This window comes from Orbicella faveolata, unplaced genomic scaffold (assembly GCF_042242905.1).
Source record: "Orbicella faveolata isolate gen_17 unplaced genomic scaffold, um_ofav_v1 contig_24, whole genome shotgun sequence".
In the NCBI taxonomy this organism is placed as follows: domain Eukaryota; kingdom Metazoa; phylum Cnidaria; class Anthozoa; order Scleractinia; family Merulinidae; genus Orbicella; species Orbicella faveolata.
Window position 1 is genome coordinate 24937422 of NW_028301552.1, and position 20555 is coordinate 24957976.

General features: G+C 43.5%; 1 protein-coding gene and 2 pseudogenes across 4 annotated transcripts in view; 1 reads left to right on the forward strand and 2 right to left on the reverse strand.

The window, feature by feature from the left end:
* The window catches only part of LOC110054723 (nuclear RNA export factor 1-like), a 257937-nt gene that overhangs the window by 192847 nt on the left and 44535 nt on the right, over positions 1 to 20555 (forward strand). For all 4 annotated transcript variants that reach the window (XR_016208186.1, XM_089292876.1, XM_089292877.1 and 1 more), the window contains one exon: positions 11226 to 11341. Coding sequence is in view for 3 of the 4 variants with exons in the window: in XM_089292876.1 (XP_089149002.1) it covers positions 11226 to 11341 (116 nt within the window). In the remaining variant the exon portion in view is untranslated. The remainder of the gene's footprint in view (positions 1 to 11225; positions 11342 to 20555) is intronic.
* Positions 742 to 2209, reverse strand: LOC149111013 (uncharacterized; annotated as a pseudogene).
* Positions 15341 to 18979, reverse strand: LOC149111014 (uncharacterized; annotated as a pseudogene).

The window sequence follows — 20555 nt, forward strand, 5'->3', positions numbered from 1 at the left end:
AATCGCTGCCATCGTGAGGGACACACCTCCATGTAAGGTCTCTGCGTGAATCCGCTGTACAAGCTTTCTGGTGAATAGGCTGTCAGCTGGTAGATAAACTGGGTAATGTCCCTGGATTCTGCCATGGCATTCAAGCACTTTGTCGGCATTTGGAATGAGGTTGAGTTCACGTCTCGTTTGTTCAAAGTGAGACTTCTGCGCTTCTTGGGACTGGACTCTTCTTATCCACCAATTCTTTGTTTCTTGTATGTCTTCGCTAGTTAGCGGTCCCTTGCACGCTCTATTGGTGGTGAAGCGGCGCACCCAGGCTTGGATGCGCAGAGTTCGACGTAGATCATAGCGCTCGAGGAGTTCATTGAATACATTTCGTTCTTGTTTAGGTTTTCCATTTGCCATGCTGAGTACTTCTCTAATAACTTTCGCCTCTTCTTCGGAAGCTTGGGTTTTCACTGTAACTGGATTCTCTGGCCAACCGTTAGGATCCCGCAGCCACGTTGGACCATTCCACCAGAGCTCTGCGTTAGTCACCTGGCCTCCTCGACTCGCTAGGTCTGCTGGGTTTTCAACAGTGGGTACGTACCTCCACTGGATCTGTGGATGTTGTCTAATTTTCTGCACGCGGTTGGCGACGAACTGTCGGTACTGGCCATTTCCTATAATCCAGTGAAGGGCGACGGTGCTGTCCAGCCAAGCGTAAACCGTCGGCTCAGGTAGATCCTTCAGTGCGTTTTGGATGTTGACAACTAAATTGGTAGCCATGTGCGCGCTGACTAACTCTAACCTTGGGATGGTAAGTTCTCTCTTGGCTAATCTTGCTTTTGCCGCACCAGGGTTTGAGTGATTCCGTCTTCTTGGCGTACGACTGAATAAACCGCTGCTCCGACCCCGTACGCTAACGCATCTCCAAACGCATGCAACTCAACCGAGATAACTGGTTGCTAGTAAGGTACTAATGGTCTTCTTGTGGTTACTTCCGCCAGAAGTGATTGCTCCCATTTCTGCCAGCGTGTTCGAAGGTTTTCCGGGATGTCTGCGTCCCATGGTACTTTGCAGTCGCACACTTCTCGATAGATTTGCTTCCCTTGTAGTGTAGTAGGGGATGCCAGACCGAGGGGGTCGTAGACTTTCGCTAGTTTGGCTAAGACTTCACGTTTTGTCGGTGCGCCACTTGTACTTGGGAACTGCACGGCGATGGTGTCTTGGAACTTGTCCCACTTTATGCCCAATAGTTTGGACTCACTTGTCTTGACTAGTAATTGTTGTTTGGCATAGGTCTGATCTTCGCTTGATGCAGGTTGGGCGCTGTCTTCTCTCAATGCAGACTGGGGGTTATCTTCTAGGTGTGGATGATTTGAGTGCCATTTGTGCAACTCAAATGTAGCGTCACCCATAATCTCTTGCACTATCTTCTTTCGTGTTTGTGCTTGCTGCACGTCTTGACCGCCTGTCAACAGGTCGTCTACATAGAAACTTCGGCATAGTCGCTCCGCTTCTTCCGGGTACTTTTCAGCCCAGGTATCAAGTTGGCATTCAAGAACCCCGCCTAATAGAAATGGTGATGGCGCAAGACCAAACAGAACTCTCATGAACCGATATGTCTGTACATCTGAATTCAGATCAGTTTGCCAGTGGAAACGAAGGGCATCTCGTTCACTCTCGTGAATTCGGATTTGTAAGAAAGCTTTCTTAATATCCCCCGCTAAAACTACTGGGTAGGCTCTCTGCTGAATAAGTACATCCCATAGTTTGTTCTGTAGTGCTGGTCCTGGGTACAGGCAATCATTTAGTGATGGTGCATCAGGTGTCGCTCGGGCTGAGGCGTCATAGATGATGCGCATTTTTGTAGTTTCGGCGGACTTGCGTATCACGCTCTTGTGCGGGATGTAGAATTCTTTCAGCGGCTGTGACACAGGGGGGGCGTTCTCGATAATATCTTCTGACAGTTGTTCTTGGATTATCGCGTCGTACTGCTCCGTTAGTCCCTCTCGCTGAAGTTTTCTGCTTAGGTTCTTTAGTCGTTTCAAGCTACCTTCCTTGTTCGACGGCAGTTCTGGGTGGTTAGCTTTCCACGGGAGAGTGGTCTCATACCAGCCCTCTGGCGAGCGTATCAATCGTTCCTTAAACTCGTCAAACACCATTGACTGATCATGGTCTGCCATGTCACGCAATCCCAAGACGTCTAATCTGCACAGATCTTCGTAGTTACTTTGACTTGTTTGGGTGAAAAGCATAATGTTTTTGTCGAATTCTTTCCCTGGGGACATTAGGAACCATCCAAACTTGGTCAGTTCTGCGATCGGGTCGTTGTCTTGTCCGATTCTGGGCCTGGTTTCCGTTTTAATCCTGGCGTATTCTCCGCTGCCAAGTATCACGTGGACCGGAAGATATGCTTTCGTATCATTGTCGTTGACATTTACGCCTTTCAGATGTGAGTACTTCTCAATTAGCGCGCGATAATTAGGGTTGTCAATGGACAACAGTTCTGTCTTGTTTACTTTGGTTGCTTTGACTGACAGCGAAAATTGATGGTCGACAGATTAATTCTAGATCGTAAGTTTCGAGTCTGGCAGCTTTTGAGGACATTAGCATATCGATTGTTTTTGTCTGGACATCAGTGGGCTTTATGCGAAGTAGTTCGATCAGTTTTGCGGAAACGTATGAGCTCCCGGCTCCAGAATCGATGAGCGCTCGACACTTAATGCCATTGACTTCTATCACGATGACAGGGAATAAACCTTCTCCAATTTGGTTTGTAGTCAAGGCGACTCCTCTCGGAGGCGTTGGCTGGTTAATAGATTCCTGGGCGGGCATATTACAAATGGACGTGTGGTGACGCTTGTGGCAGTGTTGATAGGCAGAACTGCTTTTACAATAGATGGCGTGATGGTTTCCTGTGGTGCAGTTAAAGCATAGACGCTTGTTAAGGAGAATTTGTCTGCGATCAGTGACACTTGTTATTTTTGTACATTCTGCTGCCGTGATCTTCACCGCAGTAAACGCAAGGCCAACAGCGAGGCTTCAAATGGGCGTCTCGACGTGCATGGTAAATTCTTGATGGGCGTAAGTTCCGTTTTGCTGTTTGCTGTTCTTGTTCACGTTCGCGTTGGCTTGTATCCACTGGATTTCTTCTTATCCACAGACGAATAGCCTCGGACAGTTGTGTGAAGTCCCATTTCTCCCATTCCGGGTCGTTGCAGACCAGATCTCCGCGAATTGCTGGCAACTTGTCTAGAGTCATCGAAACCATCCCATTGACTTGCGCAAGTTTGTTCATTGTCTGCAATGCCTGCACGCAATACGTTAGCTTTTCGCCAAATTCCCAGATTTTCTTCGGATTTCCATTGGGCAGTGTAGGCAGATCTAAAATTTCCTTCGTATAGGCCTTGACTATCTCAGACTCCTTCCCGAACTTCTCCAGCAGGATACTCTTCGCCCTATTGTATCCTTTGGGTGTGAAAGGGAGTGCTTCGACTGTGCGCTTTGCCTTAGTGTCCAAGAGTTCTCTTAAATACGAAAACTTGGTTATCGCTGCCACACTTGTTGTGTCGATCGTTTCTAAGAATTGCCCCCAAAATCGTGGCCAGTCCATGAAGCTACCGTCAAATTTAGTAATAACAAGCTTCGGTAACTTTGCTTGCATGTCGCTGGCCGTCGCAGCTTGTTGGGGGTGTGGCGCAGTTTGGATTTCTGCCTACATCTCTACCTTCATTTTGTGGAACTTAAGCTGTTCTTCCTGGACAAGCGCTTGTGCTTCTCTTTTTCAGTCTTCGATCCATTTGAGCACTTTCTCTACTTCGAGGTCTGCCTTCTCTAACTGCGCATCAATCTCGGCGTTCCATGTCTCGATTTCGGTCATCTCTGCTTTGGCTTCGATCTTCTTCGCTTCCACTTCCAGTCGCATACGATTTATTTCGGCAGTGATGGACCTTAAAGTCGAAAGCTGCCTCTCGATAGACTGCCTTTCCTGCTTCAATGACGGCGTTCGTCTTCCCGATAGTCATTTTGAGCTGCGTGAGCTTGATGTCCAGCGCTTTCTCAGTCGCTTCCATTTCTTCTTTAGACGTTCAAACAGAAAATCAGGACTAAAAAATACTCACAAAGTTGTCCTTATCCTTCCTTGGTATGTCGCGTTGCCGGAGGTGCCACGTTTCGCGAACTTAGCCCCGTTCACTAGGGTTAGTCACTCGGTAATCTAACTAGGCCCCAATCAATAAAGTCGTTTGGGTTTTAACACACGTTTTAATCTCTTCTCTTAGCTTTCACTGTTACAATGGGCGTGTAATAGCTACTCTGAATGCACGAAATAAATGTTTCTCTTTATACTGTTTCATTAGACAATGTGATTGGTCGTTGCTAGGTGATAATCAGAAAAACGGGTTGATCAAAGTCTGTCACTAAATGTCCATTGTCTCTTGACATGATGTCTAGACTTACAATAAAAACCACAAAGAAACACGCACGAAACACGAAGTCTCCGACACTTGGTGGTAGAAGGCTCCTTACTTGCTGGGAAATCATAATATGAGACAATTCTGCCTGCTTTCTTTGAATGTCCACAATATCTTGAAAGGTATTGTCCTGGACTGCCAAGGGGTTAACAGACAAATTTGTTGATCAACCAGGAGGACTTAAAACATGTTGCAGTGTTCGTGGGTTCCCGGGTGATTGATCTCTGAAAGGATACACAGCTACAGGCCTGTCTATGAAGTGGGGTTGAGGTAATGAAGTACGTGTACTTGTGGGGCTATCAGAGGGGTTTGCTCTATACCCAGAAGTCACCGTGTCTGTATGGATTCCAAAGTCGAACGCTGTATTTCCTGATATGCAAGCCGTCATTGGGCTCATGTAAATGGGAGCTGGTTGCCCCATAGTAAATCCACTAAGAGGATTTGTTTGAGAGGGTTTTTGGTGTCCTGAGACATGCCAGAAGAACTTACCGGGAGTGACTTTGAAGCAGGTTCCAAAACTGAAATGGCATTTGAAGGGCAAGAACTAGTCACCACTGCTGATGTTGTCATTGTTAGAAGTGATCCTTGTGTTGTCAGGGAAGTAATGTTTGCATCCTTTGCAGTATTAGCTGGGAGCAGACTGGACACTGGAAATAATGGAAGACTTTTTGTTTGTAAACAGGCAGGTGTGGAAAACAATTGTTCATTGTTCATTTGTTCATAAATCTTTTCTTCTTTTGCCTTAGCTAGACTCCTCTTAAGCTCCAATTGTTCCTCAGCCATTTTCAATGCCTGCTTTTCCTTCAGAAATGCTGCTTCAACTTTTAGGGCTGCAACCCCAGTCTTGGCTTTTATCAATTGCGATTTAGGTGAAAGTGAAGACAAATTTGAATGTCCGGAGTGATTCGACATTCTTGATTGATGAGACTGGTTAGAAGCAGCAGAATTTAATTCAGCAGACTGAAGTTCTTTTGCCTTAGACAAATATTCATAGACAGAGTGCTTAAACTTAAGCACATCTCCATCATGAACTTCATACCATGAATTAGCACTGGCAATATCTGAATCATTCTCTAACACCTCGAGGAAATCCTTTGCAACTTGTAGCTCGACAAGTAAATTGTTAAGACCTTCCATTTCAACTGACACAAACTCAAAATTGTTGAAATCAGCAAGAAGAGGCTTGATCTTGTTTATCTGCCTAGTCACATGGCAAAGAGCCACAGTCCTAAGATCTTTTAATCTTTGTATTTCATACTGTTTACCTTTATCCGTTGGAATTTTCTTCCTTGTGCCTGATTCTAACTCCTCAGCACCATTGACTGTCGATTAATCCTCCATATTCAGTGAACCTTGAACCTTAGCTGAATCATGAAGCCACATTTCTGATGCTGCATCCATTGGTGGAGTGTTAAGCGGTGAGATAGCATGAATTAATTCCATATCCATTGAAAATGAACGTGTACGCCAGGGCTCGGAAATGCCTCCTTTGTTTTCGCTCTCCACATCCATAGTTACTCTTAAAAACCGTAGATCCATTACAGTTCCATAGACAATCAAAGTGAACCATAATTATCCTTGAACATTTGACCATAAATCCCTCGACAAACCATGAAGTCGAATTAAAACTAGCTGTGAACGGCGACAAACAATGGACAAATTCACTTTAACCAGAAGGTTTAATTCACGATAGGCCATGAGAACAACTCACGGTTTTGCCATGATATTGCAAGGGTAGAATTCTCAGAAAAACACTGACAATTTGAACTAAAACTGGCCTAAAAACCAAGTAAAACTTGGCATAACTGAGGTTTTAACTCAGTGGCCTCGTGGTCACCGTTGGAAGAGGCCACCTCTACATGTGCGCAAACCTAAATATGTCTTCACGGGGAACCCAGCAGTAACAACAGATATCCAGGGCAAATTGATTTTGGTTCGAGTTAGCATGAGGTTCAAGTTAGTGACGGTTCAAGTTATCAGGAGTTGACTGTAGTTTCACTGTTTCTGGTTATTAGAGTCTACCATGAGGCCTGTGTGATTTCAAGCTGTTTCCCATTGACAATATTTAAGGCATTATATGACAACTGTACATTAGAAATCCCAGTAACCCTGCCATGGTAGAAAAATCTTGAGTCACCAGAACAATTGGCTCCAATATCAAACAACTTGTCCTGAGTTATCAAACTTCAACCCCAGCTTGGCCCTCAACAAGCTAAGTAGACTAACACCCAAGACAAGTACCATGCCCTCCTTAACCCACAACCCATGTTTTCTTGTACCAGGCAACATGCAAATTGTTGGACCCAACTGGAATGGCAAGACCACATGGTTGTCCAAACTGATAAAAGATGCAGTCACCTATATAACATTTGTACAGGCCAAGCTTATGTGGTGCAACTTGCAACAAATTTCATGCCAATGAATGAGGGCTTGCAAAAGCATATTAGCTTTGGTGCAAACTGCACAAGCAGGGCCTGGATATGTTGGCTTGCATGAGAAAAACAACTGCTGAATTGCTCAGCAACACCTGAATGAAATAACAAAGAATAAATGAGGCATCTCGTAAGCGTTTCTCTAGGAGACTGCAGTTAATTTCCATTATCACATATGGGGCAAAATTACTGAATGCTGATTGGCTGAGACAGAGGGCGTTTTTTCTTAATCACGAGGGCACTTTTGGTAATCAAGAGGGCATGATTGCTCGATGCTGTTTGGCTGAGCAGAACGCATCACCTCTGTGTTTGATCCAAACGTGGTTATTCCATCTTAATGTAAAAGAAAATTGACATGCAGCAAAGTGAAGTCTTTTGGTAGAAAAGCGAAAGGATGTTTCCATCCAAAAGTGTATTGATTCACAGCCTGAAAAATGTTTGAGTGGGGACAGCTGGTGTTGCATTAAACATAGAGTTACAGAACTTCATGGCTGCCCAACTGAAAGTTAATTTCTTTGTTTCGCTTCGGGTGGCCTTATTAGTATCACAGGTCACCTTATTGGCATAAAGAAACAGCGTAAATTTTATTGGTACATTAAGTTTTCATGGTGGAAAGGAGAGTTTTGGATTCAAGAAGTTGTTAGGGGTCATTTGGACACTTGTTTACGTCTTTTATTAATCGATGAAGTAGTTTCACACTGTTGCAAGCTTCGCCAAACAGGTGAATAAAATTAGATTGCTCAATGTTTTATTTGTAATGAAATTGCTTTGGGTGACTTTGGGTGACTGTGTTTAGCTTACTTTCATAGTAGGTTTTCCCCTTTCTACTGCTAGCCTGTTCTTTAATCACAACTGGCAAACCTGTCTATGCAACACAGGCAATTTTGTGAAAACTTTGAAAATACGCGTGAAATTAATCCTTAATTTCCCTTGGGCCCGTGGATTACTTATACAAAACAAGGCAGCAGAACACAGCAATTGAAAAATGGAAAATAACCTACCTTGAAAACTGCAGTCAAATCCAGACAAAAAGTCGGCAAAGAATCAAAAAGAAGTTTTGACCACACAATATGACTAGAGCTAGCAACGACTATGCACAACAAATGTTGCAATGGCCACCTTTACTTGAAAACAATCACACAAAATAATAGTACCCAGTCTATCTCTCAGACTACTCATGGTCGAAAAGATCTGTCATGTGACATCACGTCCTCAAATCCACAAGAGTCGCCAACCGTATGGATGAAAAAATGAATGCCTACCTCTGGAAATTTCATGGTTGATAATCTTTTCAGATACCTTATATGCTCCAAACAGATGATCTTTTGTTCCCTCAAAGTTTTGTCTGACAATGACATTTTTCTGGCACCTTTTCATTACTATGTCCCCTTTACATGTATGTGTTGTTAGAGAGTGTTTATAGAATAAAGGGGAAACTACACATAATTTGATCTGGGAAAAATTACTTGTACCTACATTGTATTGACTAATGTGGTATGTAATCCCAACTTAGAAGTACATAATGAAGGAAGGTTTCTTCTTTTCTCTCTTGTAAGCAAAAATTGTAAAATAAATTTCAATACTTAACTGACAAATTGTCATTCTAGAAACTTTGGGGATCAGGCTTAAAGTAACACTAACCCCAAAAATTGTTTTCGCTAACATAAATTTCCTTTTTATCCTGATCACCACTGTGAAAAAATTATCGTCTTAGCTATTTCCCTTAATTTTGTATGAATTTTCAAAGTTTGTAAAATGTCCTTTTCCATGTTCACGACCAAGTAATAGCAAAGAATGGGACGAGTTGGCTTCTGACATCATTTCGGAAATGACGATATTTTGTTTCTAAGAAGAATGTATGTGAACATGGGATAGTTTGTGTCAAAATTGTTGCAGAGTGCAAGAATGATGTGTTTTTGGAGGTTGTAGCAATACAGGATGCGTGGGATAGAGTATTCCTCTTCATTCAAAACCTCTATCTCGATGAAACTCAACCAGAAATGAGAAAAAGACCAAGCTCAAATGATCCTCTGATTCCCAGACCAAAATAAATGATGGGAACATCTATAGGAGAGGAAATTACACGGTAAATAACGCATCGCGTTTTTGTACTCGAAATAGAGACTTTTGTAAAATGAATAGTAAACAAAACCTACGTCCCACAACGAGGCAATTAAGATTGTTTAGGCTTTGAACTGGTGAACTAACTATGTATTTGTGGATTTTAATAAAAACACACACGCCAGAGATCATAATCTGGCCGTGTTTTTCATTGGCCATTCCGAATACAGAATTGTTTTGTTCTTTGAGCTTCGTCTTTGAGGAATGAAATATATTACATTACAAACTTAGAATGGATCAAGCATTTATGAATATATGAAGAAAGTAAAACAAACTATTAAGATTCGACTCTCTAGCTACCGATAGAGATTGTCATGCTGAAAGAAGAATGCACTTGTCAGTCAACCGAAATGCAAATAAGTCAAGAACTCCCAGGTTATTAGGGGACGTAATATGGACATTTCATTCAAAATAACAGTGAAGTAGAAATGAATTCATTTAACTGATGCGATACTGAACCTCTTTTCAAGAACTTGTTGAAGGATTTTTCATGATTTACTAGTACAAAATATGTAAATTTGTGTAGCTTGCGATGTTTGTGTTAGTACACAGTAATTGACTATGCATATACTATGGTTGGTCAACAATAACAAAGCAAAAAGCTACCTCACCTTTGGATATTGTTATGGTAAGACTATTTTCAATCATTGATCTGGAGAAGTAGAAAGGAGGGGACTTTGACTACATTGCATTTTAACTTGTATTTGGGATGAAATTAATGTTTGAATCTAAAAATGTTCCATTAAGTCCAATTACTAACTCTTCATGTTCATTGACATCTTTATAACTCTTTAAAGTGCCTATGAAGTAAAAAATAATTGCTGCTTATTTGAAAGGCTTTTCAAAGTAAAGAAGAATGGCGTTTCCCTTTTTGCAATATCTTTTTTCGTTCTAGAGATATTTACGTTTTTGGATTATGCAAATGAGGAAATTGATGACGTCATAGGTGGTTCCACTTGAACAGTAAAACACTGAATCAAAAATATCTCTAGAAATATTGGAGCAGCGTTCTTCAAACTTGGCACCACAAATGTGCATCACAAAAGAAAGAGAATCACACCTTCTGTGTTGTTGCCATGGCAACACTTTTGGCTCCAGTCTCTTTCTGTGAAGAACCAAATATGCCAATTTGCGACCCTTCAAAAAGGGACAGAGGGTCTTGCTCGGAACACACATGATTTCTATATTGTCTTAACTCTCCCCATTAGATTGTTAGGAGTAGATGATCCTTGTTTAAGATAAAATCTGGTAATGTTCGTTTTAATTGAAACAGGACCAGGGGCATAACTGTTGTCATGGAAATGCCACAACGGGTGCCATTTTGTTTCTTTTGTGATATACATTTCTGGTGCCAAGTTTCAAGAACACTGCTGTAATATTTCTAGAGATATTCTTGATTGAGTGTTGAACTGTTTTAGTGGAACCACCTATGACGTCATCGCTTATAATACAAAAACGTGAATATCTCTAAAACGAAAAAAGATATTCCGAAAAGGAAAACGCCATTCTTCTTTACTTTGAAAAACCTTTCAAATCAGCAGAAATTATTTTTTACTTCATAGGCACTTTAAGAGCTGTAAGCTAACTCTTCAGCCGTTATTTGTGATAACCCAAATGGACCAGCAAATTGTCGATCCTGGCCTAAATTACAACGTAGCAATCTCCACTGGTGACCCGGACTTCAAAATGGAAAAAATATATACATCACAGCCGTTCAAATCGTAGCTAGACTCCGAATTGTGATGCTAGATGACACAGTTCTTTCACTTAAAAATCTTGTCCAGTTTTGATAAAATAGGAATCACAAATAACCCGAAAATGTTTTGACAGTGCTCAAAGCTCAGTCAAAAGTCACTTGAGTGTTTTAGCCTGGTTCTCAAAGTGACGTCACTAGTAGCCCGACCCGGGTCCCACTTTGCGCAGTCGTGAAAACAGAAATTACAAGTTCAAACGCCTGTAGAAACACAGGGATTTTATCAATCAAGATCATTTTTTCCCTGAAAAAAATTAGGGGGTTAGTGGCAGTTTAACAACAACTAGTGTATGACGTATGTCCATAAATTTTTTGTAACCTATAATTATTGTATGCTGTGATTTGTTAGTGGTTTCTGATGTATCTCAAAAAAGGTACTGGAAAATAATAATAAAATGGTGATGATGATGATGATCATAATAATAATAATAGTAACAATAATAGTAATAATAAGAGTGTTGCTGCTTGCAGAACGACGGAACAGTTTTCTGAAGCACTCAAGACTGTCTGTTGTTGCATTTTTAAATGAGTTGCCGCGGACAAAACATGAATTGACAAGTTTCACCATTGACGTTAATCTGGCCTTGGTAAGTGGTTGTAATCACATAATTATACTTGAACATGTATTTAGTCTTCACTCTTATTATTATGTGATTCAATAGAAAAGCCTAAAGTACATTTACTTAATGTCGTACATTTTAGCAATTAATATCTTGGGACTATATCCATGTTAAATTGTGTCCCTTTCAACTTACTGCACAAACATGTGCATGCCTTAACCAAGTTACTGAAATCCTGTGAAGGGTCACATAGTAAATTAATATCTCTTACAGTAAACCATTGTTCTGGCTGCAATTTGTGCTACAGGATTTTCTGCCCTCTAAAAATAGTTCTAGTACACTGCACACTTGACTCAGTTAACTGGTAACTCCTGCATATTGCTATCGATTACCACTGACTGCAAGCAACAGTGAAGCTGTTGCTACCATCTCAAGAGCATCAGTTGAAAGGAAAGACAGGATTCTCTATGATGCTGCTTGAACCATGTTCATGTAGTGATAGACTTTCCTTTTCGTCTTTTACATGGTACATGAATCACCCAAAATCATCAGCTTTATATAGAACCAAGGTATAAAAAGTGCTGCCTGTGATGAATCATGTGTTCTAAAGGCATACATGGTCAAGTGTCGGTTGACACCCGGTTGACACACAATCAACATCTCGATCAACACTCATTGGACATCTCAATCAATACTTGGTCGACACTAGATTGACAAAAATATCATGATATTGATCATGATAATATAGGATATAACGTTTTCTGGTCTTTAAAGTATTTCAAAACATAAGCTTTTGACAGCTGGTGTACTGTCTTCAACGGATAAAAATTTGTGATAACAGCTTTACAATCACACGTTTGTAGATAATGAACTTTACTGCTCTATGGCTCTACGATCTCACATTTTTAGATCGTTAACTCTATGGCTCTGCAGCTCAATACCAAGTGTAGATAAGGAATCGTTTATTTCAATTTTTTCGTTAGTACTTCTTGAAACTGTACTAAGTACTTGATGCGTATGCACAAACAGAAAAAAAACTGAAGTGTTATTTCCATTTTTTCCAGTTATAAATGCAATAGAAAGTTTTCAACGGAACCAAGGGTATTACTAACATACAAACTTAAGAGGAAAGTTTTTAATTAAAACAAGAGTCTTTTTAAAGTACCGAGGAAAGTTTTGAATAAAAACAAGGGCTGTACTAACATTTTTACTTACCAAGGAAAGTTTTGAATTAAAACAAGGGTCGTCCTGCAGTATAACATGCTAAGGAAAATTTTGAGTTGAAATAAGGGTCTCACTGTCATTTCAACTTACCAAGGCAAGTTTTGACTAGAAGCAAAGGTCATACTAACATACTTAGGAAAGTTTTGAATAGAAGCCAGGGTCATGCTAAAGTACCAGTACCAAAAAGAGCTTTAAGACAGGGGTGCTATTAACATACAGCCATATTTACATACTTACTTAATAATGATAATAACAATAATAATAATAATAATACTTTATAAATATAGCGCTATTTCTATCACTATCCAATAGTGCAATACTTTACTTCAGAACGTTGATACAACCGCATAGTTTACCTACTTTCCGTCAGTATGTTAGTACAACTGCATATTTTACTTACTCTCTTTCAATATGAAGACATGATTGATCATTGCAGTTATACACACAACTTAAGCAGTTGTGAAATTAAAGCCTGAAAAAATTTCAGGCCTGAATGGGATTCAAACCCGTGACCCCTTCAATACTGGTGCAGGCTCTACCAACTGAGCTATCAAGCCAACTGGAAGCTGGTCACATTGTAAGTTTGTTATGTAGCCGTAAACAGTGAAAAATACAAGTGAATATATGAAAGATCATATATTTGAACTGCAGATAATGATATCAAGATATGATTGATCATCGCAGTTAAACACACCACTTAAGCAGTTGTCAAATTAAAGCCCAAAAAACAAATTCAGGCCTGAACAGGATTTGAACCCATGACCTCTGCAATATCAGTGCAGTGCTCTATGTGTGATCGTAGGGCCGTAGAGCCATAGAGTTCATGATCTAGATGTGTGATTGTAGAGCCGTGGAGCTGTATAGTTCATTATCTACGATCAAGGACAAAAGTATTGGGACAAATATGCACTTTTGACACTTTTGCCCATGCGCCAGATACGAATACAACTTCACTTGCCTAACCTTGCCCCCCACCCCCCATACAATGTTGAGAACTAGTACCTGCAATTTCACCTAATTTTCAACATTGTGTTTTGAAGGATATAGCAGGGTTTTTTCCAAACTTCAGTTCTAAAACACAGATACTTTGTTACATTACATTAGTGTCCCAAGGACTTTTGTCCACGATTGTGTGATTTTCACATCTTCCAATCGGGAAAAGTGTTGATCTCAAATAATTTGGAAACTTTTGTATGTGATGGCAGTGATAATGGTGTCGCTTGATTTGGATACGTAACAGATTGTTTACATTATAATGTACAGTTTTACAGATACTTCAAGTACTTAAGGTGGCCAAACACAGTTTTCGTGCACGCTTTCGCTGATGCAATTCATAAAGAAACAGGACTCCTCGATGATGATCAGTTCATTTAATCTCAACGATGAGTGAGTCCTATTACAATAAGGTAGTATACAATACAATAAGTTCCTGATTCTAGTACACACAAATGATAAAGGATGAATCAACTTACATAAAATAACGACGATGCAAGAGCACTTAAGTGTTCGTAGGAAAAAACAACATGGCCGACTCAACAATATAGTCAGCGGTAAAACCTATGAGTCCCGGGACCCGGTGGTAAGCGGTAAACTCTTCATCCCCCCCAGTTCAGGAAGCTACGGTCTGCGATAGGTTGACGAACTCAAGGTTCTAGCCACCTGCCTGTCTCTGGTTCGAAGTGCTTCGGTGGCCTTCTGATACAGCATGGGCGCGAGGGCTGGTCCAGCATAGGTGGTGGCTGTGTTAATGCAGCTGGGGGTGAGGTATTGGTGGAAGTGCCAGGGGGGCTGCAGGTATCTGGTTGCACCTGACTCGGAGGGTCGTCAATGGGTGTTGCGCCTTGTGTAATGGATGGTGGGGGGACATCTATAGGTGTGGCATGTGGTGCAGTCAATGATGGCTGGGGTGCTTCCTGTGGTCGTGGGGGTGTCGACGGTGGACTTGAGTGGGATGGGGGCTCGAAAATGCCAGTAGGTAGAGACAGTGCAGGGGACTGTTGCGGGATGGAGGGTGTAGCTGGTGTGTAAGCACATAGGAAGCGATGGTTACGCAGGGTGAGTCGTCCAGAGCCATCCACCTTTACCCGGTACTGGTCATAGCCGGCGACTCCACTACTGTTCCTGATCTGTCCCATTTTGTTGGGTGGGTTCCTCGCTGGTTCTGGATGAACACTCTTTCCCCAATGGTGAGGGGGCAGAGGGGTCTGAAGTGGGTCGTCAGGGATTCAGTGGTACAAGCGAGCCTTGTGCGGAGAGCCTCCTCTTTAGCCGCCCACGCCTGGCGCCAGAGAGGGCTTATGTGGGGGTTGGAGAACTTCTCTAGTTGGTTGACGAAGGACAGTGTGTCTCGTAGGGGGCGACCAAAGATAATCTGCGCTGGTGAAAGGTTGCAGTCTGGATCGGGCATGTTTCGAAGCTGCAGCATGGCACACAGGAAGCGGTCATAGTCGAGACTGCCTGTGGGACCAGTGTTAGACATCAGGAGGTGCTTGGCGGTTCTTACTGCAACTTCTGCTCTGCCATTGGACTGTGGAGAGCCAGCAGAAGAGAGGCGGTGCCGTACATCCCATAAGCAGAGGAAATTCTGTTTCCCCTGCTGTGAACTCTGGGCCAACGTCGCTGGAGAGCTCTTCCGGCACACCAAATGTTGCGAAGAAGGAGCGCAGATGGCGTACAAGACCAGCAGAACCTCTGAGATTGGTACCTGCTGTTGAGCTGAGGACTTCTACCCATCCCAAGAGCCTATCTCCTACTACGAGATAGTGGCGGCCACCATAGTCAAAGAAGTCGGCAAAAACCACTTCAAATGGTGTTGATAGTGGTGAGGAAAATAGGATGCGGTGTTGCGGCCTCTGATGGAGCGTTTCTGTTGCAGTCTGCGCATCCCTCTCTTGTTTCACAGATGTCCTTTGACATCCCTGGCCAGAAGACGATGGCACGTGCACGGTGTTCCATGGCAGAGGTTCCCTGGTGCGCAACATGGAGGTGCTTGAGGAGCTGGGGGCGAAGAGGTGACGGGACTACTACCCGGTCCTGATACAATAAGACACCCTTGTGCGAATATACTGACTCGCAGATGGGCCAGGGGTTGGAAAGGGCATGGTCCGTGCGGTCAAAGTTTGTGACGCCTTGCTCGACGAGTTTGAGGAGGTGGGTCAGGGATGCATCTGTGGCCGTTTCTTGGACGAGGAGTGACCATGAGATGATTCCGAGCTCTTGGGCATCATGGCGGATAGAGGCCATTAGTACTGACTCTGCAATTTCAGTGTCGCTTGACAAGTCTAGTGAGTTCTCACTTCCTGAAGGGGAGGGGTGCCTTGAGGTTACATCGGCAGCGTGGTTGCTGGTGCCTGGCAGGTGTACAACTTGAAAACACCATGGGAGGGTTCGCTGCTTGAGACGAAATAGGCGTGAGTTTGACATCTCGTCTAGCGTGCGGTCGCCAAAGATCTTCACCAGTGGTTTATGGTCTGTAACTACGACAAGGTTGTTGCAACCCTGGGTAAAGTAGCGTGTCTGCTCAAGACCCCAGGCGACGGCAAGTGCTTCCCCCTCAATGGCTGCATAACGCCCCTCTGCTGAGGACAGGAATCCTGAGCCAGCCAGGGTGATCCTCCATCCCCCAGGGCAGCAATCAGGGATACCTGAAGGACAGTTGCAGTTGGAGCAGGAAGTACCCGATACCACGCCGAGACCAGTTGGGGCAGAGGCAGGTGCGTCGCTGCATGTCAAAGATTTCGACACCTTGACAGATGGATTCAATAATTTCTGGAACGCTGACTCAAGCTCCGGCGACCACGAGAACTTGCAGCGTGGGCTAAGAAACGGCTTGAAGGGGGCCATAATGTCGTGCAGCTAGGCGTAGTTACACACCTGGTTGACAAGGCCGAACCAGCTCCTGATATCCGTAGTGTTAGTCGGGGAGGGGAAGTCTCTGATGGCGTCAAGATACTTTGGTGGGGGTTCGATGGCGCTATCCAACACTGAAACCAGCAAAGTCTACAGTCCTCTCCGCAAACTGAAACTTGTCGGGGTTTAGAACGATGCCTGCTTGGCCGACACGGGTGAGGAAGTCGATTGTTATCCACCAGTGCTGCTCTAGATCGCTATTATAGTGGACCGTGTCATTGACGCATCGCTCCTTGCACTCGTACTCAGCCAGGACAGCATCAAAGCGGCGATTGTAGCCATCACCTGAGGACAAAAAGCCTTGTGGTGCACTGTGTAGTGCCATAGACCAAATGGGGTGATGAAGGTGGTGAGGTTGCGATCAGATTCGCACAGAGTGACGCTGTGGTAGCCATTCCAGGCATCCGTGACTGTCTTCCATGTGCCCTTCAGGATGCGACGTGCAAGATGAAAAGGGGACTCGCTGGCAAATGTTTCCCATTGGCAGAACTTGTTCAATGGTGAGAGGTCAACTGTGCGCCGCGGGGAGCCGTCGTGCTTCCGTGTGATCACCATGCGGTGACACCACGTCAGGGGTTCGCCATAAGGTACACGCTCAATAACTCCTAGAGCCTCGTCATGGAGGAGATCCTCGTATACTCGCTGCTGCCAATGAAGAGGAACATTGGCTGGGGTGTGGCAGGCCTTGGGTGTGGCAGCAGGATCGAAGTGTATCTCAACTGGTGGTCCTCCCATACAGGGCAACAGCCGGTGGGGGCAGGCATTGAAGGTCAATGATGCATATCTATTGAGTAGCCACGCTTTCATCCGCCCATTATTTTCTGGAGTGTAGGGAAATGGCAACTCAGATGAGCGTGGCAGTGGGGCTTGGCGCTGGGGGCATGAGCACGCCGTGCCGTACTGTGGGGATGGGATGCTGCAGCCATCATTAATAGATCGCGTGGCGTTTGTGGTCGGCAGCTTATGCAACGCGTTGTGTTGGCCTGGGTGACACCTATCACAGGGGCTGGCTCCGCTATCGTTGAACGGGAAGTCACTTGACAGGAGGCCGAGGTTGAGCAACGACTCGTAGGATAGGTAAATGTCCTGAACGGAGCTACTGACGTAGACCATCGAGCGGCATGACAACACTTTGCCCTTAGGAGACAGTGTAGTGAGCTTAGCGAAGAAGGCTCCTTTGATCGAGATTGGGGAGCGGTTGGCGGCTGACAGACTTAAACGTATGGGATGTAGGTCGGCACGAGTAAAGCCGTGGGCAAGAAAGTCTGCGAATGACCATAAGTCAGACTGCGCTCCGGTATCTGCTATGGCAGTTACATCAGCGTGGATGTTGCAGGACTGGTGCGAGTTCCCGGTGTTGCCCTGGGTCAACTTGTCAAGCGACATGCTGATAGCTACTCTGGGGTGCTCTCAAAGGCGGGCTCGCTTCCATTCCCCCTTGGAGAAGATATGGTGGCTCAGACAGGGTGGTAAAGGCTTGTTGATCGTACTGTGTGTAGTACGACCGCCGGGTCAGCGACGCCGTCAGCGCTCGTGGTGTGAACCGGCTGCACTTGTCTGAAATGCCGCGACCTGGGAGATGGGATCTGCTTCCAAGGCCTGTATGTTTGGTGAGGTATCCTGGGAAGAGCATTTTTTGTGCTTTCTCCGGCGACGGGAGCAGTAGCAGTTGATGCAGACCTGGTGGGGTTGGGTATTCCAACCCCATGCCCCTTCCGTAAATATTTTAAACGTTGTCTTGCAATCAGGGCAAACTGCCTCTTTATTCCTGTCTGCTTGGGGTGGGGCTGTGACAGGGGCTTTATTGCGCTGGTTCTGGAATGTCGACACAGCAGATAGTGTGGAGGACGGCAGGGCGTTGCGTGCCATTTCCTTGCCTTCTATAAGAGCAACAATATCGTTTATCGGTTTGGTGAGGATGTCTTTCATGTCCAGTATCTCTCGTCTGATGTCTGTATCTGCCAGGCCGTTCAGCAAAATATCGCGGATGGCACTGTCTGTATAATTCACACTTTTCTCACACTCACACTGTGCTGCGAAAGCGCAGGTTTCTGCTTTTCCGCAGACCCTGGCCGCAAATGCACGGATTGCTTCGTCGCGTCCTTGTCTGAGCTGTAATAATTTGGTGCGCAGGACGCACGTTGCAACTGATATCACCGCCAAGGAACGCATGGCAGTTAGCAGTTGTGACAAGGATTCGGAGGCAATGTTTGGGTTAGTCATCAATAGGCTGTCGCCCAGCTCAGCGCCAGCACATTGGAAAAGCTGCAACGGGAAAGATGCTTCATCGATGTTAGATCCCATCCGGAAGACCTCCCAGTGCCGTAAGAATACATTCCAGTCTTCAATGGACACTCCTACATTGATCTTTGGGCACTCTAATTTCGGGCCTCAAAGTGCGGCTGGTGTCGATTGGGCCACTGAACTCTGATGTGCGAGACTGTGGTTTCCCAGAAGGGCGATGGCCAGAGACTTGGATACGTCCGATGTTTTAAACTCGCAGCCAGGGACCGAACATTCCACAACCACCATGATGCAATTATGACTCGTTCATGAAGAAACAGGACACCTCGATGATGATCAGTTCGTTTAATCTCAATGATGAACGAGTCCTATTACAATAAGATAGTATACAATACAATAAGTTCCTGATTCTAGTACACACAAATGATAAAGGATGAATCAACTTACATAAAATAACGAGCAACGATGCAAGAGCACTTAAGTGTATGTAGGAAAAAACAACATGGCCGACTCAACAATATAGTCAGTGGTAAAACCTATGAGTCCCGGGACCCGGTGGTCAGCGGTAAACTCTTCAATTCAGTGCACACACAAGGATTGCAAAAAACAAACATGCCATCAATAGAGCGATCATTTTATTCACTCAACACCCGCACTGTTTGTGCTATTTTTGTCTATAATTGAATGCAGTGTATTGATGGCTTTAGTCTTTCGTTACAAAGATATGTTAGAAAAGGTAAAGATGCAAAGAACCCAGCAATTCTCAGCTTTTTCTTTGTTACCAAAAGAACCCAGTTAAATGCAGTGCATGCGAAGTAAGTCAAAAAAATGCGATCGAATGAAAAGTTGCACTCTGGGAAATACGCCTATTTCTTGAGAACCACTCATTAGAATTTCATGCAATTTGGCACAAAAATACTTTAGGAAATAAGTAACTGGCATATTGAAAATAATTGAACTTTAACAAAAGAAATTCTAGATATTCCAGTCAACCTTCAACAAGGGATAATTAAAGATCTCTCTGTTAAATTATTAGCAAAATGGTGTTAACTTGTGAGAATCGTTACAAGCTTGTTGCATGCAAATTTTAAAGAAAATCTAATGGCTAGATATTCTACAAATAAACAAAACCGATTTTAAAGGCCTGTTTCTATTTAGTCATGTCGCCATGGCAATGGCACATACATCAGCTTAACCATCAAAAAACCAAAGTTTGTGTTGTTAACTTGTTTGCTGCCATTTTTGGTGACGAAGGGATCAAGGGTTTTAGAGAAAAAGGTGAAAGAAACACAGGTATCAAAAATTGTGTTTAGCCACCTTAAACGACAATTTGGTATTTAAGTCAATCTTAGTGATCACCTTAACAGTTATTACAGCATGTTTAAGTATACTGAGGCACTATGTAATGACGTCACTGTCCATTGGTCATCGCATAGTATTCAGTGGCAAAGAAAAACAGTGTTTCATCAATGTTTTCAAAGTATCAATTAAGAGAACCAGCGAAACTACTTTTAAACACGAGATTCATGGTTTAAAAATTGAGTAAATGTAGTCAGGAGATGCACAAAAAGGCTGTCTTGATGTTCGATCATAACTATAAACTTGCATGCCATGTTCACGAATGTCATCATCACATGGATTTTGAAAATGTTGAAGTCGTCGAACATGAGGCACATTTCCATCAGCGGCTTTTTCTAGAAGCTTGGATGTCTGTAAAAGACCCGAACGCTGGGAATGATCATCCCTGAAGTCTACAGGTGCTTAGCACGCACTTAAAATTCTCTTGAGTAATGTGCAACGTTTCAGTTTTAAAAGTTTTTAGATCGTACGTAACATCAAGCGGTTTTTTCAACTGATAAAGGCT